At 37.3% G+C, this 22916-nt stretch overlaps 1 protein-coding gene across 1 annotated transcript in view; it reads right to left on the bottom strand.

Annotated features, from left to right (window-relative positions):
- The window catches only part of GPATCH2 (G-patch domain containing 2), a 1961709-nt gene that overhangs the window by 1334668 nt on the left and 604125 nt on the right, over positions 1–22916 (bottom strand). The window contains exon 5 of the mRNA XM_044059062.1: positions 5280–5359. Coding sequence (XP_043914997.1) covers positions 5280–5359 — 80 coding nt within the window. The remainder of the gene's footprint in view (positions 1–5279; positions 5360–22916) is intronic.

Below are 22916 nucleotides of genomic sequence, written 5' to 3'. Positions count from 1 at the left end.
ATAACGAACGAAGATACTCAGCAGCCAGAGGATGATCAGAAGAATGCCAGTACTCACTCCGAATCCAATGATGCCCTGAATGAACAGAATTTTCCTAAACCTGAGGCTCAACTACCAGAATCAAGTCCATCGACAGAATTGCTACCGCCCTCTGCTGACCGAGCATATTTTGGAAGCAAGACATTAAGCGCTTTTGAAAAGAGATTTGTTGTGATGGGTGGTGCATTGCAGCCGCCTGGTCCATTCCCGTAACAGGCAGAAGGTCTTAATAAAGGCCGCAGCTTCCAGGAACATTTCTACACATGCAAAACGAAGTCTGGCTTGAGTTTCAGAAGAACATGGTTGTCCTACAGCACGGCTGGTGACAAGTGCTACTGCATTCCATGTTGGCTGTTTGCATCACCGATAAGAACTGGTGATTCATGGGCTGATGGTACTTGTAACTGGAAGAATTTGTCACGTTCCATACAGATACATGAAAATTCAGCAACCCACGCAAAAGCTTGTCAGATTTTTACTAATTGGAAGAACAATGTCACTGTCGATGTCCTGACCGACAAACAGATTATGCAAGACCGTAAGTACTGGTGCTGTGTTCTGGATCGCATAGTGAATCTGATCATCACCATGTCAAAATGCAACATCGCATTTCGAGGTCACTGTGAAAACGACAGCTACACCGATGACGACAGGCCCGGCTCACGGGGATGTTTCCTGGAATTCATTCACTTAATTGCCAAGTACGATCCTGTTTTGGAAAACTTGCTGAAGCAGCCAAAAGGAACCACCAAGTACTTGAGCGGGTCGATTCAAAATGAAATCATTTACATTCTGGCAAGAGAGGTAAAGCAGCAGATCGCAGACGAAATGGCCGACGCACCGTTTATATCTCTTATAATGGATACAACAGTGGATTGCTCAAAGATGGATCAGTTGAGCAAAATATTTCGGTATGTGATTGTCAAAAAGAATGACGAAGGGAGGCCGGTAAGCTTGCATATCCAGGAATCATTTTTGGGGTTCACCGATGTTGAAAGCCAGAAGGGTCAAGATTTGGCATCCATAATTACAAAGGGAATTGAAAGTGTCACTGACCTGAAGAAGATTTGCAGTCAAGGATATGACGGAGCCGCCAACATGAGTGGTGCTTACAAGGGTGTCCAGGCTTTAATGAAGCAGAAAGCACCAAAGGCCCATTATGTTCACTGCAGTGCTCATGCATTAAATTTAGTCATAAACGATGCTGTTAAAAACGTGAAGGACATTCAGAACTTTTTTGACATGCTGGAAAAGCTGTATGTATTCCTCAGTGCTATTAGCAGATGGAATCGCTTACAGAAAAATAGTAGCTGCTCACTTACATTAAAGCGAATTTGTCCTACACGTTGGTCATCACGGAATCAAGCCTTGATAGCTCTTCGCAGCCGGTTTGTCGACATGATGAAACTGTTGACTGTGTTGTCACTGACTGGCAAGGACAGTAATGAGAAAGACGAGGCATCGTCGCTGAAGAAATATTTTGAACGCTTTTCGTCAATGATGAACATTGTTTTACTGTCGCGCATTCTGGGACCACTAGACATTATCTCCAAGAAAATGCAGTCACAACAATCTGATGTCACATTTGTTTGCGTTTTGTTGGAATCACTACTGAAGGACCTGAGTGAACTTCGCAACAACTGGGAGACTGTTTTGTTCTCGGCCAAGGAGCTAGCTCAAAGTTGGGGCATGCCATCCGAGTTTGACAGTTCAGAGAGGGTTTCTCGTGCCAAGAAGTTTCACGATGAACTACTGCAGACTGGAGTCAGCAGAACAGCACTATAAGATCGAAGTGTTCAACAGAATCATCGACTACGCCATTGTCCAGATAACATGATTCAAGTCACTGCGAGATACTGACCAAGTCTTCACATGCTTGAAACCTATGACAATTACTGAAACGAATGATGACGAATTGCTGAAGATGTCGAAGAGTCTGATCACGGAGTACTCGGATGACATTTCAGATGAGCTGTCTGACCAACTGCTCCTGCTCAAAATGACTTTCAGTGTCACATTGTCAGCGCTGAAATCTATCAAGGACTTGGCCGAATTCATCTTGATAACTCATTCAGAATCATCTTCCAGCTTTCCGGATATAATCACTGCTTGTTTGCTGTATCTGACACTTCCTGTGACAGTTGCCAGTGCTGAAAGAAGTTTTTCAAAGTTGAAGTTGATAAAGACATTCTTGCATAGTACAATGTCTGAGGTTCAACTTAGTTCTTTAGCCATTCTGTCAATTGAGAGCAGAAGCCTGGAAGACGCGGACACTGACAAGATCATTGATAGTTTTGCTGATAACAAAGCCCGCAAGAAGTCATTCTAGGAGTAGGATTGAACAATGGAGGTACAATTCACATTCTGGTATCTATATAATGTACTGTTTTATAATTGTTTTTTTTTACTTTTTGCTGAAATAGCACGTCTCCAGATTTCAGTGTTTTATGCCACTGTCATAGGTCAAGCGAATGTGACTATATGTGATTTCTTTGGCTTCGGTCATCTCGATGGCTTGGGTTCCCGGGGGGGGGGGGATGTTGGGGCACCTAGGAAAAGTTTGCCTCAGGGCGCTTCTAACGTTCTAACGTAGTTACGCCACTGTCTCAACCTCTTATAGCAACAAATCTGGACAAATCCATAAATAATGCAAGGACAAAGACCCCAAAATAGGGACACTTTTTAAGTATTGCTCTTACAAACTTGGAAAGTTGACAGAATAACAGGTTTTGCATTAGCATGAATTTTTAGAAGGGTATGGAGTCTGAAACTCAAATGTCTCTCATTTTTTTACTTCAACCCTCAAAGATTTGCCTGTGATCTTTCAGAAAAACACAATTTTTATGAGAAACAGACAAAAAGTAAGAGGCACAAATCTGGACATTCTGTGAAAATCTGTACAGTTGAGAGGTATGCTCCTGTAATAGAGACCCATGGGATATATGCAAATAACCGACTAAGGACTTCAAGTGCTTCAGCTATATGGCTTCTGAATGTCCATGACTTTTTACTTTTTCTTTTTAAGTCTTTACGGATACATTCAGGCCAATAAAGCCAAACCCCCTAACTATGGACATACATGTTTCAGCCTTCTTATGACCTCGTCAGCACAGCACAAGTGGACTTCATTGTACTGAATGTATCCAGTGCCCACAAAGACTTGAAAAGAAAAAGTCATGAACATTCAGAAGCCATAAAGCTGAAACACTTGACGTCCTTAGGGGGTTATTTGCATATATCCCATGGGCCTCTACTATAGGAGGTTTAAGGTATCACAGTGAAAATTTAGTCTGGCTAGGTTTTTCTTGTACTTTTTACTAATTGGTTTGTCTGTGTGAGCTTTTTACTTTCTAACTATACAAAAAGGATTTTGGAACACACACAACAAAAATGACAGTAGTTTCAAAACCAAACCTATTCTCTAATGGTGACAAAGTTCAGTCCCATACTATGACAACCAACAAACTTGCAACCATTGATAGACAATGCTCATCAGAGGCCTTGTGTTTGATTAGCCTGCCTGACTCATTTTCAAACAAACTTTACAGACCGTAAAAAGAACTCCATGTATACATTAAAGCACAAAAACTATAAACCTTAAAACTGCGCACTTCACACAAAGCAGTGGTTTTAGCAAGTTATATCCTTAAGAAACAACTGCAAGAAAGAAGCAACTGTGCACTACCACTGCACTGTAACAGGAACCACAAGTTCTCAATGGTTATGTAATCGTCAAACAGTACTTTGAAGGAATGCTACCTGAATGCAGCTTTCAGTGATCTTGTAACTCTGCATTTTCCCCACTGTTGTGTAACCATTAAGTTGGTATATGTGAGATGCGGGTGTGGGAGATCCCCCCCCCCCAATAATGTATGCAGTGGAAACTCTTCTGCAAAAAACAAACAAACAAAAAAAAAACAGCTTGTTTGGGAATTCAATAAAAGTGGCTTTCACAGATTTTTTTTTTTGTAGTAATATCTACCAATGATATTTCACTCTAACATCATCAAATCCAGACTGGTACTAAAATGAAGATCTGACTGCGGTGGTGGTGCTGCGGAAGCGTTGTCGGCTCACAGTAAGACGTTGTCCTGTTCGATTCTCAGCTAAAGCGTTTTCTGTGTGGAGATATGCGTGAGTGGGCGTGCGTTCGTTGAAGGTTGTACGTCAGGGCTGGCAACTCAGTACATAAAAATCTACTGCCAATCATTAGCAGACCGGAGTTCCGCTGTGGCGACCCCTAACCGGGAAAAGCCGAAAGATACAACAACAACTAAAATGAAGATCTGATCAAGCTAAGAAGATGCATCACTCTTTTTACAGATTGCCAAGTCCTGAATACTTGAGGACTGCTTTTTGCAGTTAACACCATCTAAGGTACAGACACAAAAAATCTTGAAATAATTTTAATTATTCCACTACTCTTGAACAGATCTGCAAATGACACCCAAAACAACTGGCTATATAAAGACAACAGTGCCCAATTCAAATAAACAGCACTGTTTTGAAGGCATACTGCATTGTGCTCTTTTAAAGCTGTTCAAATAATTTTGTATCAGTTTACAGCACCTAGAATTATGTACTAAAGTGTACTGTTACACTTCCCATGCATCTGTTTTACAGTTTTTTTTGGTCATACTGCTGATGTCAAAGCTTTGAAAACAAAACAAAGACCATGACATTCTAATGCTTAAGATTTACTGTTGCCAAAGTTTTCCATACGACTACACTCACAAAATGTCAAGTTACGTACCTGTAATAATTTTCATACATAAGCAAAGCATTCTGGGTAATCAAAAATACATTGCTTCTTTAAATTAACAGATAATTACATTATGATTTCACTAATAACTCATTGCACATGTTAATTTTCAATGCAGGGTAGTCTACCTGTGAAGTATAGCTAACAACTCATCTTACTACAATATAACCCCAGCTGCAGCACTTAGCATGGAAAAATAAAGGCTTGTTCACTAATATAGGTAGAGAGGCACAGTGGATTCAGTCTTTCATGATGCCATGTCAGGAGATTTTAGCTTCCAGAAAATGTTCATAGGGCTGTCCTTCTCAACAAAATTAAATGCAGTAACAACAAACATTTTGCATCAAGTACTGTAAAATTTGATACTGTATATTTTAAGAGAATTGCTCCCATCACTAAAGGTTTGTTATTTACTTTTGCTAAGGAAAGTATGACAGCACACATTAAGGACAACGCATGCACTGCATGTAATACTCACCCCTGCAGCTTGTGCTCCTTGTGATTTCCTGCTATTCCTCACTGGCATTCCATGAAGGCGGCTAAGTCTTGCCTGAAAGCCTGACGGGCAAAAAGTAGACTATCAAAGTTAACTCATACAAAAAATGAGGGCAAGGCACTACTACTTTTACAGTAAGTTGAACAAACAAAACAAGTGTGTTCTACTGCTAAATCATTCAAAAAAAAGTTGCAGTAGATAGGTTTCCATTCCTTGAGTGCAGAGTACATTTTTACCTTCCCAACATTAAAAGTTTAAAATGCTACAATACAGGTAAATATGAAGTTAAACTATACTCTTGCAAAAACATCAAGCATTGTTAAAAAATGGTGTATATTCAAAAATAAACAGCATACTCTAGTAAGATTGTTCAGTGTACTATAATGGAGTTATTCAAAGACTGCTGTAGTGCTCCAATGATGTTAAGCATCTGGCAAGTAGCAATACAGCAGTCTACTGAACAATGTTGCTTGCAAATGCAGCAGTACAGAGGCACATATAATGCAAATTAGACATATGCTCTGGCCTGTAGCTTTACTGTGATCAAAACACTGCATCCGAGTGATTAAAAGATGATCTCTAAAGTGCTATTTCAGAGCAGAGCATTGGGACTGAATGTACTTTTTTCTGGTGTTTAACCACTGCCGTCTACGGTAGCTAAGCAATAGTTAAAGCTGCAAAAGGTAGGAAGGTCGTGTGTGTGTGAGCGTGTGTAAAAGACAGTGTCCAGTTGTCTGGTGTGATACTGTCTGTGTGTCAGTGTGTATGTTTGAAGGTTCCTGTCAAACATCATTGTGTGAGCTGATGAACAGAACACTAATGCATTTTTTCAACTGCACCAGGCAATCAATTTATGGACATTAAAAGGAGTCGCTAATGAACTTTTTCTCCATGTGGTACCAGCACGTCTGTGAATTGCTAGTTAGTTCCATAGTGTTACTTGAAGTACAGCAGTGAAGTACTATTAAGTGTTACACTGCTAATGTTTCTGAATATCCCGCATAATAATGTGGCATTATGTTATGGTTAAATCAATACTAGTCTCTCTTTTCCTTCTCATACTTAAGGAATGTGATTTAAGCCACTCATCCAAACACCCCTTGTATCCTCTCCCTCAACAATAAAGTACACCTTTATCCATATCATATAGGAAGAACAACATACGAAGATTAATTTCACATATTGCCTCTCAACTCCTTTCATCTTGAGTACAGAACAAAGAAACAGGGCATAATGGGACATTAAACAAGAGCTTGTTTGTCAGAATGTGCTTACAGACCATTAGTGAGGTAGTAGTAGTAGTAGTGGTGGTGGTAGTGACAGTAGTAGTGGTGGTGGTAGTGACAGTGGTAGTAGTAGTAGTAGTGGCAGTGGTGACAGTAGTAGTGGTAGCAGTAGGCATCTGCTCAGTTTGTCTGCTAATGAGCTTGCATGTCCCAGTATATGCACTGCTATTAGGAAAAGTGGCAAACTTATAGCCCATTCCCTTACCCTCATCGCTTCCTGATAGAGGGGCAAAGAAACAGTTTAATCCATGCTTGCTGATATACCACATCACTGCCATGTTGCCCGAGTGGATGGCTATCATATCTTGGGAAGGCAGTCCTAGAATGCCTACAGCGCTAAAAGAACAGCCCTAATCTTCAATGCGTTATGTGAAGATGCTCCTCTAAGTAGTTCCACGTACCCTGATCATGTGTTCCAATAATTACTCACATCACACCAATACAGACATGCCTGTAGTCACTGTGATTGCCGGAATGGGGGCAGAAACGTACTCCTTTTACTAAGTTCACAAATCAAAGTCACCAATAGTGATATTTTCAACAAGACCTGGACAGTGTGATTGTATAGTGCAATGATCACAGCTGTGATCACTGAACTTGCACAGTCCATTAAAAACCTGTAATATAATATTTTGACAGTGGTAACATGTCTGCAATGAGACTGCCATCAGTCCTAATATCCTTGTTATAAAGGTGGTTGTGGACATGGTCTGCCAGAATTCTGGCAGCCTCCTGAATTGCATGTGACCTGTCTATAACATCGTCTTGCTACCATCGCTGTAGCATCTGGGTGGCATCCAAAGAAAGTTAGCTGGAAAACTGGGTCTAACTTCAATTTTTGAAGATTTATGAATATTCCCAAGAACAGGCACTGGTGAAGTAAGTATTCCCATGCTTTGACTAGAGACTCCTTGAAGGGTGTAGCTATGAGCCAGTCATCAAGGAAAGGGAATATTTCAATCCCTAGCAGTCAGAGTGGAGTTGCAATTGGAGCCATGCACTTCATAGTCAGTCTGGGGGGCTGTGAAGAATCAGAAGGGCAAAGCTCTGAATTGGTTGTGACTGGTACCTACTCAGAAGAGGAGGAATGTACAGATGTATAAGAACCTCCGGGCTTTCATCAGCTTTGAGAGAGACATCTGATGTAGGAAGAATCTGACCTAACTTTTTTAGCCTTCTTCTTCAAAGACAGTTGACCCTCAGGCCAGGAAGTAGCCTCCATAACATCTTTTGCTAAAAGTTTGAGATGCTGGTTTTCTAAATACATAGCGAGGTATGAAAGACAGCTGCACAAGGTCTTTAGCACAAAAGCCTGACAAATATTGCAGGATGTATGATCAAGAGAAGCCCCTAAATAAAACAAGCACTGCTTCTGATGGTCTTTATGTGGAATCTCCCACACTGGCGTTTACTCTTCCTGGATGACATAAAACCCCACAACAAAACAAAGGTAACTACAGATAAGCAAAAAAACCCAACAAGGCACCTATCTGAATGGCTAGGTACACCAGCAATGACACGGGCGATCAGATAAATGATCAGAGATGGTGTTCGGACCTGCAGCAAAGAAGTTCAGAGGATGGTACTTCCAGATGCCACCTTTATGCCTTATGCTATGTGAGGAGCATGTGTGTAACACATGGCATACCTGAAGGCAACCTAAAGGCTTTGGTATACTGGCTGGACACCGGGCCACCCTTGGTAGGGGATCTCTAATGTTATGAATACTGCAACAGTGAAATGGAAGGGCATCTTATCATAACAGCAGTTGCCCTACTTATCACTGTTGTAGTATTCCTAACTATTGGAGTATCCTGCCAAGGACACCCATACAAACGACCAGCATACCCAAAAACCGGGCCCTTCCATGTGCCGTACCATCAGACATGTCATACATTCAAAAGCTTAAGGTTAAGCAAAACCCTCAGAACTGAACTGCTCCATAAGAACTAGATAAGCAGATGAGGCACAAAAGAAAAAGGGTACATGCACATCAAGAAAAAAGAAAAGACTTCTCCTCGGACAGAGAAGAAACGAGAAAACCAATAGGGAGAAGGGAGGGAAGGAGAGATGGAATACTGTAACACTTACAAGAAGGATATCTGCTGTCATGGTATGTTCTTACACAACTGTACTATATCCCTGCTTAATCATTGTTGCAGTATTCCTTTCTAATGGGAGATGGTGGATGTACCTAGCAAAACCTGCTCTGGTCCTTGAAAACGCATCTAACTGATGGTGCTTAGTAAAAGTATGCACAGAAGACCAAGTAGGAGCTTCCAGCACGGATCTAGAATTGAGACCCTTAAAAAAAAGCTCCAGAAGAGGCACCCAGTGCCACTACACTGACCGCCTCAAATAATTCCAGCTTTACTCCGTAGCATATCGCCTACTCCGAGGTGATCTCTGCCTAACATATAAAGCTATGTCAAACCCAGAGCTGTTGGTCATGCTACACCTAAAGAAATCCCAATCCCTCCGAGCTACATGCTCTAGGGACCTAAACCTTGTCAGCGCAATAAACAGGACATGCTGGAGGGATAGATTCCTGTCCCAGAGACTTTCCATACTCTGGAACAGGCTACCCATCTATGTCAAGCAAAGTTCTTCATTACCACTCTTCAAGAAAAATTTTGATGAGTGGATGGGAAATGGGAAATAGGAAATACACCCCGGGGATCACTTCTGTGTCTCTGCTCAACATTGGCACAGAGAAATAACTTTCTTGGGTGGCGTAAGCCAGGGAACCTTGATGACTAGGCTTACGTAGGCCCTTGGGCCGATTGCTTAGTACCTACCTATGAACCTATGAACCAGTCTTGTAAATGAGCTTGAGGAGAAGTAGGAAGCTGTTTCTCATGAAATGAATAACAGAAATCCAAGAAGTAATGGTTTGCTTGGAAACTGCCAAACCTAATTTCTTGCATGGAAGGAAACAAAAAACTGCTCAGATTCTTTAATATCTACAGTCTTATCTAGGTAGTATCTGAGCTGTCTATGCGAATCCACAGACTGGAGAATTCTCTCACTTTTATTTTGTGGAGAAGGAAAGGCGCAGGGAAGATGGGTAGTCTGATTCAAACACAAATCACTAACAACCTTAGGCACAAATGTAGGATGGATTCTAACAAATACCCTTTCTCTGTTGTAATTCAGAGGAGAAGGACTGGCCATAAGAGCCTGAAATTCAGAGACTCTTTCAGGTACACAATTTCAAAATGAAAGAGGTCGGTGGTTCAAAAGTAGATGGGTCGAATTTTCAAGAAGATAGTTCAAGCCCCAAGAAGGAAGAATGACTTTAAGAAACTGTTTGACCTCATATTTAGAAGAAAATGGTGGCTGTAGAGGTAGACGGGCAGAGATGGCTGACAAATGAGCTTACAGAAGAATATGCCAGACTACAACTGAGTGAAAAACAGGAAGGAACAGTAGGAATCCCCACAGAAAGAGGGTCCTGATCATTGTTGTGACACCAAGTAGAAAACGTCTTCTGTTTATCTACATAAGATTTTATTATAGTGGGTTTTCTTGTCTCCTGTAAAACCCAAAGCACATCCTCAGAAAAATGGTGCTGGAAAGGAATCAAAAACCTATCAATACAAGTGTCAATTTTAGGGTGAAAGACTTTCCAAGATGGCGCCACGCTGATTAGCAAGTTTAACTTCAGCTCTCCCAGTTTGAAAAAAAAGAAACTAAGAGACAAGAGCCAGGAACTCTGTTCACTTTTAGTAAATTCAGTTTCTGGCTAATAAGTACATTGTCTGGATGCCAGCAAAGAAGAAACTGTGAGAGCCTGCAAGAAGAAAAGCAACTAGAAATGGTGAAGAGAGAACACTGACCTAGAAGAATCCTGCAGTTGCTCAGCAAAAGGCAGTTCAAGCTCCAGCTTTGGTGCAAGACATGGCTTCCCATAATCTACAGGAAAAAACAAGCTAGATGTGCTCAGAGCTGATTAAAATAAATGAAACACCGAAGGAGTATATCAACTCAAATAACAGTCTAGAAAAATGGAAGAAGCTTTAAACAAACATTCAGATGAGCTGATAAAACTGCACAAATTAGAGGTTGAAATGAAGAAAAGGCTGACTATGGGATTTGTCCAAGGAGAAATGTGTCCAAAAACTGGTACAATGAAATGAGCATGTAAGAAAAATCTGAAATTTTCTGCTGTACAAGAGAACCTAGAAGGAACAGACTGTATTACTGTTATGAAAGTATTAAATAAGCAACCAGACGGGCATTTCACAGCAGGAACTCTTAACTGAAAGGGTATACCATGTGTGGATGCTCCAAATCTGGCCATAAGAAAGTAGCCAAGACCTGTATTAGTAAAGATGCAAACCTACCAGCAGAAAGAGTTGATCCTGACAAAACTATGGCAAAAGGCAAAGTACTAAATGTTGGAGACAGACTGCCTATAGAAAATGATTATTCACTATACACCAGGCAGAAGAGAAAAAATGCATTCTAGCAATGAGGGAAATGTCAAAAGGCAGTTGTGAGATTCAAGCACAGAACAGGCCAAGGAGGAAATACAAAAGTTTCTCCAGTAAAAGTGAATCGACACCAAAGTTGGTTTGTGACTGTGCAGCATCAGGAATCACTTGTAATCCTAAAAAGAGCAGGTCACGTAGTATTCTCTCCAGTATATAATGATCTTCCTTGAAAGAGCGGGACAAACTCTTAAAAGCTCAAAAGCAAAATGGCTCACAAAAATGAATCCTAACAAACACATTAAAAACTTCCAAAGTTGTATTAGCTGAAAACAAATGAACAAAAGTAGACTTTAGACTAAAATTAAATTGGTTAAGCACTTTTGTCCTTTATTGTAACGGACTTCATCATAACCATTTAGTATATGTTAAAAACAGCACCTTTTTATAGGTTAAGCTAAAAATTACGTCACAAATTATTTTTTTGTGGATTCAAAGAAGTATTTTCATTGTTAAATTCATACACATTATAACAAATATTAAAAATATGAAAGTATATAAAAATATGTAAAAATGTCATTACACAATCTGCCTAAATTAACAGTAACCAATTATAAATTAGAACATTATTGTAACCTGGTCAAGTAAAAGGGAAATTAATTAAACAAGGTACATAAAAACTGATGTATATATTTTGGTCTTAAGACTTCTCATTCAAAAAAACAAGCAAACTAATTGTTTTTGTATAATATAATCTGTAAAAGATGTAAAATGTGAGGAAAACCATGACCATTATGCATACCCCACCACTGATCAAAGCTTAGCACATCTTATCTTAAGTGCTGGAGTGATCGAAATGTGCTCAATTAATCCTGGGCAACTTGATGCATTGAGTTAGAGTTGCCATTTTAACTCTTTGAATTCTAAATAATTTTCCAGATTATCTCCCTTTTCACCTATAGGCATAGTTTATAATATTCCAAAACTGAACATTTTAAAGTCGTTACAAATCAGGGAATGTTTGTACAACATATTCTTAGCATTTTTCTTCTTGATGTTGTAAGTGTATTCATAAATTCTTTTATGCAAAATGCACTCAGTTTTTCCTACATAGAATGTAGGACATGTGAAGCATTTCACTAGGTAAATCACACCTTTGGTGGCACAATTACCCTTCACAAACTGAATTTTAATTGTCATGTATATGCCAATATTGATAGTAGGTGTTTTGATTATGTAACTGCATTGACTGCAGAAACCAAACTTTTTTACCCCCGTGTAAAGGTTTGGAGAAGTGTTCTATGTTCTAAAATCTTTTGAATATTTATATTGGTCTTATAAATATTGTTTTATTCTCCCACTCTTGAAAAAATGTCTTTATCTACCTTTAAAATGCTCCAGTTGTTATTAATAATTTCTCTATCTGGTAGTGATTGTTGTACTCGAGAATAAAAGCCTGTGAATACCTTTTTGTATTATTATTAATTTCACTAAAGTTGGTGTTCAGAGGGACTGTGGAATAGACTAATGGGGTATATTTTGTCCCCCAGTTGTTTATGAGTTCTTTCCCTATAGTACCTAGAAATTTTCAGGATAATCTCTTTCTCGAAACATGTTGTATATCTTTTCATATTCCTCCATAAAATGTCAAAATTAGAGCACATCCTAACAGCTCTAACAAATTGACCTTTGAACAAGTTTTTCTTGATATGGAAGGGATGATTACTGTAATAGTGTAAGTAGGTGTTTGAGACAGCAGGTTTTCTATAGATGGCAGTTTCAAATCTACTGACAGTTAAGTCTTTATAAATAGTAATATCTAAATAATTAGCCCAATTATGTCCTATTTGGTATATAAACCTTAAAAAAATCTGTGGTTGTATTGATAAATATAATGAAATCTGATATGGTTTCAGTTGGACCCATCGAAAAATGAGTATATCATCTAGATATCTTGAGTAAAAATTCCAGTTGATATTAAAAATGGAACCTGTGATGTGCTCAGCTTCCCATGCTAAACATAACCAACTTGGCATATATTTGGGTGCATGTGGCACACATAGCTATTACTTTTAGTGGTTTAAAATACTCCCCTTAAAAAACTTGCAGTTATTATTTAAAATCAATTCCATTAAAACCATTAAAAGTTGTATAAGTTTGTTATCAAAATTAGTGAGGTTTAAGAGTGCTGAATGAAAGTATTTTAAACCTTTGACACGAGGTATACAGCCAAATAGGATTACTATGTCCACTGTCAAGAATCCCTTTTAAAATGCAATCCACATGCACTGCTTGTGGGTACGTTTTTGAACCATATACTGCCACTATTAATATAAATGGTGGATCTAGTATGTTTTATGTGTCTATGGAATCTAGGAGTATTCTCACTCATAGAAAATGAATTTTTGACTACTAAGAATCTGATTGTTCCATCTGTGTTTGGGAAGACACAGAAAAATATACTACATCCACCATTTAGATTAATAGTGGCAGCATATGGTTCAAAAATGTACCCACAAGCAGTATATGTGGGCTGTATTTTAAAAGGGATTCTTACTTATACCCACCATATTTTCAGAGATTCATATGACTTTTTAAATAAGATCATACACCAATTTTTAGTGAAAATGTCTCATTCTTAACAGCAGACATAGCAGACCTATTTAGTTGTACACCTCATGTCACTGATTTAAGATACTTTCATTCAGCACTCTTAAAACTCACTAATTTCGATAACAAACTTATACAACTTTTAATAGTCAATGTAATTATTTTTAAATAATAACTACATGCTTTTTGAAGGGGAGTATTTTAAACAACTAAAAGGAGTAGTTATGGGTGTCACATGCACCCAGATATATCCCAACATGGGTATGTTTAGTTGGGAAGCTGAATACATCACAGGTTCAATTTTTAACATCAAGTGGAAGTTTTACTCAAGATATCTAGATGATGTATTCATTTTTGGACAGGTGTGAGTGAAACAATATCAGATTTCATCACATACATCAACACAACCACAGATACTAAAATAGGACACAGTCAGGCCAATTACTTTGATATTACCATTTATAAAGACTTAATTGTCAATAGATTTGAAACTACCATGTATAGAAAAACCTACTTTCACAAACACCTACTTACACTATCACCGCAGTCATCCCTTCCATAAAAAAAAAACTTATGCAAAGGTCAATTAGAGCCATTGGGATTGTGCTCTAATTATGACCTATTCATGGAGGAATATGAAAGGATGCATAACATGTTTCGAGAAAGAGATTGTCCTGAAAAATTTCAAGAGACTATAGGGAAAGAAGTCATAAACAGCTGGGAACCAAATACACCCTGTTAGTCTACTCCACACTTTCTCTTAGCACCAACTTCAGTGAGATTAATACGAATACAAAAAGGTATTCACAGGCTTTTATTCTCGAGTACAACTATCACCACCAGGCTGTTAGAGACATTATTAATAACAACTGGTGCACTTTTAAGGTAAATCAGGACATTTGTACAAGAGTGAGAGAAAAAACAAACTATTTATTAGACCAGTATGAATATTAAAAAGATTTTAGAACACAGTCAGAACACTTCTCCAGGCCTTTACAAAGGGACAAAAACTGTGGTTTCTGCAGTCAATGGAGTTAAATAATCAGAAAACCTACTATCAATATTGATACCTACATGACAATTAAAATTCAGTTTGTGATGGTAAGTGTGTGATTTACCTAGTGAAATGCTTTACACATCCTGCAGTCTATGTAGAAAAAAATGAATGTATTTTGTGCAAAAGAATTTATAAAACACTATCAAGAGATCAAGAAGAAAAATACTAAGAACGCATTATACAAACACTCCTTGATTTGTAACAACTTTAAAATGTTCATTTTTGGAATATTACAATTTTTCCTATGGATGAAAAGGGAGGTAATTGGGAAAATTATTTAGAATTCAGAATTAAAATGGCAACTCAAACTCAATGAATCTAGTTGCCTAGGATTAAATTAACACATTTCCATCACTCCAGCACTTAAGATGAAACTAGTTAAGCTTTGATCAATGGTGTGGTATGAATAATTATCATGGTTTTCATCACATTTTACATCTTTTACAGATTATTTCATACAAAAAAAAGCTTTAGTTTGCTTGTTTTTTTTTGAATGAGATGTCTTTAGACCAATGTCTAACTTATCCACTAGTGGTGTATGTGGACGGTATTTTAAAAGGGATTCTTACTTCTACCACCATATTTTAAGAGATTCATGGGACATTTTAAATGAGATCAAACACCAATTATTTTAGTGAAAATGCCTCATTCTTGATGGTGGACATGGTAGACCTATTTAGCTGTATATCTCATGCCAGTGGTTTAAGATGCTTTCCTTCAGCAGTCTTACAACCCATTAATTATAACAACAAACTTATACAACTTTTAATGGACTGAGAATTAATTTTAAGTAATAATTACATGGTTTTTGAAGGGGAGTATTTTAAAAAAATAAAAGGAGTAACTATGGGTGCTACGTGCTCCCCAATATATGCTAACTTGCACATGTATAGTTGGGAAGATGAATACATCACAGGTTCCATTTTTAAAACGGATTGAAAGTTTTACTCAAGATATCTATATCATATATTCATTTTCTGGATGGGTCCAAGTGAAACCATTTCAGATTTCATCACATATAACAATACAACCACAGCTTGTTGAATTTTACATACCAAATAGGACATAATCGGGCCAATTATTTAGATATTACTATTTATAAAGACTTAAATCTCAATAGATTTGAGATTACCATCTATAGAAAACATACCTTCTCAAACACCTACTTACACTATCACAGTAATCATCCCTTCCATATCAAGTAAAACTTGTTCAAAGTTCAATTAGTTAAAGCCACTAGGATGTACTGTAATTTTTACCTTTTTATGGAGGAATATGAAAGGATATATAACATGTTTCGAGAAAGTGATTATGCTAAAAAACTTCTAAATACTACAGGGAAAGAACTCAAGAACAGTTGGGGGACCAAATACACCACGTTAGTCTACTCCATACTCCCTCTCAACACCAGCTTTAGTGAAATTAATACTAATAATAAAAAGGTATTCACAGGCTTTCATTCTCGAGTACAACTATCACCAACATGCTGTCAGAGACATTATTAACAACTGGAGCATTTTTAGGTAGATCAGGACATTTTTACAAGAGTGAGAGAAAAAAAGAAACTTTATTTATAAGACTGGTATGAATATTAAAAAGATTTTAGAATGTAGTCAGAACACTTCTCTAGACCTTTACACAGGAACAAAAAATGAAGTTTTTGCCATCAATGCAGTTACATAATCGAAACACCTACTTTGACATCTACATGACAATTAAAATTCAGTTTTTAAAGGACAACTGTGCTACCAAAGGTGTGATTTACCTAGTGAAATGCTTCACATGTCCGGCATTTTATGTAGGAAAAACTGAGTGCATTTTGAGCAAAAGAATTTATGAACACAATTACATCAAGAAGAAAAATATTAACAGTGCATTATACACATACTCCCCGATTTGTAACAACTGTAAAATGTTCACTTTTGGAATAGTAGAAGTGTGCCTATGAATGAAAAGGAAGGTAATAGAGAAAATTATTTAAAATTCAGAGTTAGAAAGGCAACTCAATCTCAATGCATCAAGTTGCCCAGGATTAAATTAACATATTTCCATCACTCCAGCACTTAAGATGAAACTTGCTAAGCTTTGATCAATGGTGTGGAATGAATAATGATCATGGTTTTCATCACATTTTACATCTTTTACAGATTATTTCATACAAAAAATGTTTAGTTTGCTTGTTTTTTTGAATGAGATGTCTTTAGACCAATATATATATATATATATATATATATATATATATATATATATATATCTATATATTTATACATCGGTTTTTACGTACCTAATTTAGCTAACTTCCAATTTTACTTGACCAGGTTATAATAATGTACTAATTTATTATTGATTAATATTAGCTGATAATATGTATGAATTTAACAATGAAAATATTTCTAGAATAGGAAGTGGTTAAGGTATGGGCTTTCAATTCACAAATATTCTACCAGTGACTGGTCCATAATATAAGATTTTTAAAATTCCATATAAAAAGGTGCCGTTTTTAATCTATGCTAAATCATTCTGATGAAGTCCATTACAATACAGGATGAAAACCACTTAACCAATTTAATTTCAGTCTAAAGTCTACTTTTGTTCCTATGTTTTCCACTACTACTCCTTTAATGTGTTTGTTTGGGTTCACTTTTGTGAGCCGTTTTGTTTTTGAGCTGTAAGAGTTCATCCCGCTCATTCCAGAAAGATGACTGCATACTAGAGGAGTACTATGTGAGCACTTCTTTTTAGGTTTACCAATAAAAAGTAAGCCATCAAGCATACGGGTGCTCTGTTTCTCAATCTTATGAAAATAAAGCACATAAAAAGACTTTGCCTGTGAAACCTTTTCCACTGCTCCAAAGGAAAATGAAAGAGAAGGAAAGGTAAAGGAGTTGATGAGAATAACTGGAAGTACCTTGGAATTGAACCAGACTCTGGAGTTGAGAAATTTAGATAAACAGGAAAAAGAACAGCAACACAGAAATTAGTGAATAAATGTGAGACTGAAAAGCATCAATCTGATTTGTGAAATATGGCTGTATAAGAAAAAGTGGAAAAAGGGGGCTTTTTTAACTCTGTTAAACTTGTGGGGAAATGAAACACATTTGCCACAATTCATATCATTAATGTTAGGAAGGACACTGACGGGAGGGGAAGAGGAATGAAAAAGGTAACTAAGTAAAACAATTTCTGTTTTAACAGTATTCCTATAAACTTTTCACGTTATAAACTGCATGTACAGCAAAGCAATTTTAGTTGTGCTTGTATGTGATAAACATACTAAAGTAAACAGATGACTTTTTCTCTTTCTTTCTTCTGTTTTATCATTAAAAATATAGGCATTATAATGTGAAAAGAGAAAAAAGGTTATATACAAAAGCATGTTTAAGTTAATAAGCTTTGATCTTATATTGTTACGATGGGGGATTTGACACAAAAGAATACAGATCATAATATATGTACAGCTGATAAGAGCCTTGCCTTAATTTAATAACAAATTTTAAGTGGAAACAAATAAATAAGAGAACCCTGGATATAATTAAAAGTTTACCTTTAGCAATAAATGCTTCAGCTTGTCTTTAGAAGCCTGCAAATTATGACTGCAATGTTTTCTGTCTTACTTTTCCATGGAGACAAGCTGATAACAGGGCAATAAAAAGCCAAAGCACTAGTTTCTTCAAGACTAAAGGTTTTCTGAAAACATGCAAATTGTTTTTCACATCTGGGAGAGGGATAAAGATAAAAGCAGACACTGATTAATGCATGTAGAAACACAGGAAGTAGCACACGTCTTAAAATGAATAACCTCAATTTTATGTTAATTTAGGCTTGTGTTTGCAGCTATCTATTGGGGACAATTGTTCCTACTAGGAAGGTTAAACTTCATTATTTGAAGACATACACAGGTTTGTGCTCTTGTTTTAAATTCACAGGTTATGTGGGTGTTCTGGGAGTGTGTTTGTTTTTTGTTTGAGCGTTTTTCAGTAAAACAAAACATGTTATAAAATGTGACTTAGGTCCCAATACTGAAAAAAAAATGTATAAAGAATTAACCTGCCAAACATTAATGGGTGTATGTATCACAAAAGCTGGAAATAGGCATTTAAAAAAGCAGTCATATATAATAGGTGGGAATAATGACTTATAATGGCAACACTTGTCATATTATCTTGGAATATGAATGGTCTCACAGGTATAAAAAAATAAAATAATATTTAATTAAACTAAGAAATGCAGAGTGTAAATAGCAATGCAACAGAAGACACATTTTGAACATGTGCATGTGAACATTGAGCATGTGAAGTTGATAAAGAAAGGATTTCAGGATGGATATTCAGTAGAATATCAGGGACAAAGGAAAAGAGGAGTACGTGTACTGATTTCTAGAGGAGCTCCAATGGTGATGAAAAAGGGAAAAAAAGAGGAGAATGGCGGATTTGTGGTGGTGGTGGTGGGGCTGCTGGCAGGGATGAGGATTGTGCCGAAATATTTTTGCACTCCACCTGCAACTGCTATTGTGGAGTTTATTTATTTATTTTTTTTTTGGACAAATCATCAGGTTTTTGCAGCAATTACTACTTACAGATTGGGACTGGAATTTGGTTTGCAGCAGTGGAGATACACTTGGGGGCCTGGGTAATAAGGGAGGATGGATTTCTGAAGAAAATTACAATATATTTGGTATGGAGGACGTGAATTCCATGGTGGGTACTCAGAGAGAGCTTACATGTTTTCCCCAGGGTACAGTGATTGGGCAATACTTGACAGAAATTGTACTTGACGGGAATATGTATTCAGTTGAGAACTTTGATACACATCCAGTCACTGTCAGGTCATGTGCCAATGATTACTGGAGGTGCAGGGTGATAGGGTAGGCATGAGATGCTTGTGCCTCCCCAACTGCCTGTTAGAAAGAAAGGAATTTGTGGAATGGCTAGGGTAAGTTGTTTGGGAGTTATTGGGGAAGAAGGAGCATTTTGAAAGGAGAGGAAGCACCAGCATCCTGGAAAAAAGTTGTGGTAGCTGTAATATCTAAAGACAGTAAAGACCCACCAGATCCAGCTTCATATAGATCCAATTCAATTTTAAACCATTATTAATGTGTGTTTATATCTATAATGACCAAAAGAACAGCAAAAAGTGTTGCCAAAACAGATAGATATGGATCAATGTGGTTTTGATGAGAGAAGGCAAACATTTGACAACATTAACAGGACAATGCTGACAGAGGAAAGCAGAATGTAAGAAAATACCACTGCTGTTAGTAGGGGATTGCAGAAAAAGCATTAAACAGAGCAAGCTGGAATTTTATGAGTACGGCAATGAAATCATTTGCATTTCTTGACAGAATAATCAGGATAATGAGGAGGATATATGAGGAATAACACGGAAAAATCAAAGTTGGAGTGTTCCTCTCTGATAAGTTGTATCTGAACAGAGTAATAAGGCAGATGGATCTAGTCTGATCCAGCGAATTTACTTTTCACCGAAACATAAATTCACAAACTCAATTAAGCGAAAGTGCATTTTTTCGAAAATGCGCTTTCATATAAAACCTAAACCAAAATAAAAAAACACACTAAATACAATTATGAAGGGGCAAGCCTCCTGCACCCCCCACACCCCCCTACTTTAATATTCTCACTCCGAGATCGCACTACAGTGGGGATAAGGGAATATTCCTATTCCCACTGTACCACAATCTCAGCAATAGTTTAGTTGTACATCAACACTAAACATTGATGTACAACTAAACTAACATGTAAACTGCATGTTTTTATTTAATTTCTCCTTTTTTTTTTTTTTTTAATCATGTTCTTACACAAAAGTGCATTTTCGAAAAAATGCACTTTTGCATAATTAACTTCGCAAATTTATGTTCGATGAAACGTAAATTCACTGGATCAAATGGGATCCAGGCAGATATGACCTCTTTACCCTTTATTTGCATTATATTTAGAATCGTTGGCAAAGAAAATAAGGGAGTCAGCAATTCAAGGATATAACTGGCATGGTATTCAAGACAAGTTGGCTTTACTCACAGATGATGTTATTTTCTACCTGACAGAACCAGAAAAGGACATCTCAGTGTTGTGAAACATTCTAAAATATTTGGGGGGGGTATAAAATTAATGAAGATAAAACAAAGACTATAGCTGCAAGTTATGTACCACACATGAATTCATTCAGCAATACCCATATCTATGGGGACATGATGAAATACAATATTTAGGACTATGGGCTAAAAAGGATTCTGTTATAACATAATGGTATGTGGGCAGAGAATAAACAAAATATTATACAATAACTGAGAAACTGGAAGCTCTTTCCTATGAATACAGATAGCAAGATACAAGCAGTAAAAATGTTTTAGTCCCTTACATTTATAAACAGGTCAGACATATTTTATCAACCAGAGGAGGAGAACTGGATAGTAATTAATAAAGAGATGAAGGATTTTATCTGGGAGGGGAAGAGGGCAAGAGTCAACTGGGACAAGTTAATCCTTCTGTGATGACATGAGGTAGTGCCATCTGTACCAGGGAGAGTAGGGCAGTACATGTGTACATATGCCAGCACAGCTAGCTGTAGTTTTGTAAATAATTTTATGTTATTTGACTATAACACTGATTTGTACACATGGTTGGGTTAAAACTATATTTGTAAAGTTACTTGTGTTAAAATGCATCAGCAGTGGGTCCTGCTGGACAGAAAAGAGATATAAATGTATGTCAGACAGTATTATTATAACTGATTAAATGTATATGTTTTAACAGAGAACCCTGGAAGGGTGGACAGTTTGAAGCTGTGTTATAGCTTTGAGATGCTGCCACAGATCTTAGCAAAGCTGTGTGTGTGTGTGTGTGTGTGTGTGTACTGTACCAAAATCAGGTGACCAGAGGTGATGTCATCCTTTAACCCGTATCCGATTTCTTTATAACTCTCACAGCATGACTTTGGAACCTGACAGGAAAGATTTCTGACAGGATATATATATATATATATATATATATATATATATATATATATATATATATATATATATATATATATATATACACACACATATATATATATATATATATATATATATACACACATATATATATATATATATATATATATACACACACACACACACACACACACACACACACACACACACACACATATATATATATATATATATATATATATGTATGTATGTATCTCACACATCCACACAGACAAAGCTTTTGCTGTGGTAAGCTACTCAGCACACATCAGCTTGCCTTGCTTTAGTAAGTTGTCAGGGAACAGTAATTCTTTACCCAGCCAGGAACATTTAGTAAGAATACTTTAGTACTGTTTTCTGCATCTGTGAGAAACTATCCAACTGCATTGTTTTTTATATCTCTGTGGTTGAAACTCTGTAGTTTACTGCATTCAGTATTCTCCTGTTTTCGGTTTAATTATTTATCTTTCAATATTTTAATACCTTTTATTGTGGCTGGTTCTTTACAGAATACTTATGACATCTTGAGAATACATATGCTTGTTTTAGTGGCACTGTGGCCACTCCTGAAAGCCTTGCTGCTTTGGTCACACTCTACCATTTGTATTAGTATTCATTTTACACAGTATAATTGGGTACCCTTTGCAAGATAAGAGCCTTAGGGTAGCTGACTGGTGGCAGTGTGATTACCTCAAAATCTAGGCAGAAAGGGGCACAGCTAGTGAATCTGTGCCCGCTTTTCCCAGGTGTGTGTGTGTGGGTGAGTGGGTGAGTGGGTGGGTGGGTGGGTGAGTGAGTGAGTGGGTGAGTGGGTGGGTGGGTGAGTGGGTGAGTGAGTGGGTGAGTGGGTGGGTGGGTGGGTGAGTGAGTGAGTGAGTGAGTGGGTGAGTGAGTGGGTGAGTGAGTGGGTGCACACGTGTGAAACTCAAATATCCAAGTGTATATGTCAGCTACTGGGAACAGAGACACAGAACTCCAAAGTTGTCATTGTGGAGTTTTGTATGGGTCTGGAGAGGAAAAATTCTAGCCCTAGTTCTATAACATGCTCCCTGTGTGCTCTTAAGGGAAACTGTAGTTGGTGCAGGGAACTGCATCTGAAAATACTGTGTGAATCCATCTTTGCTCTTGGTGACAAGTCCCTCACTGAAGTCAGTGGTAAGGATAGAGTCTCCTTGATTGCTGGCCTGGAGCATGGATCCCTCACACCTTCCAATAGAATAAGGAGTTTGGGGTTAACTGACTTGA

This window comes from Protopterus annectens, chromosome 17.part0 (assembly GCF_019279795.1).
Source record: "Protopterus annectens isolate FY-2018-M chromosome 17.part0, PAN1.0, whole genome shotgun sequence".
Classification (NCBI taxonomy): domain Eukaryota; kingdom Metazoa; phylum Chordata; order Ceratodontiformes; family Protopteridae; genus Protopterus; species Protopterus annectens.
The sequence above is the reverse complement of the archived record's forward strand: the minus strand, read 5'-3'. Positions and strand labels throughout refer to the sequence as shown.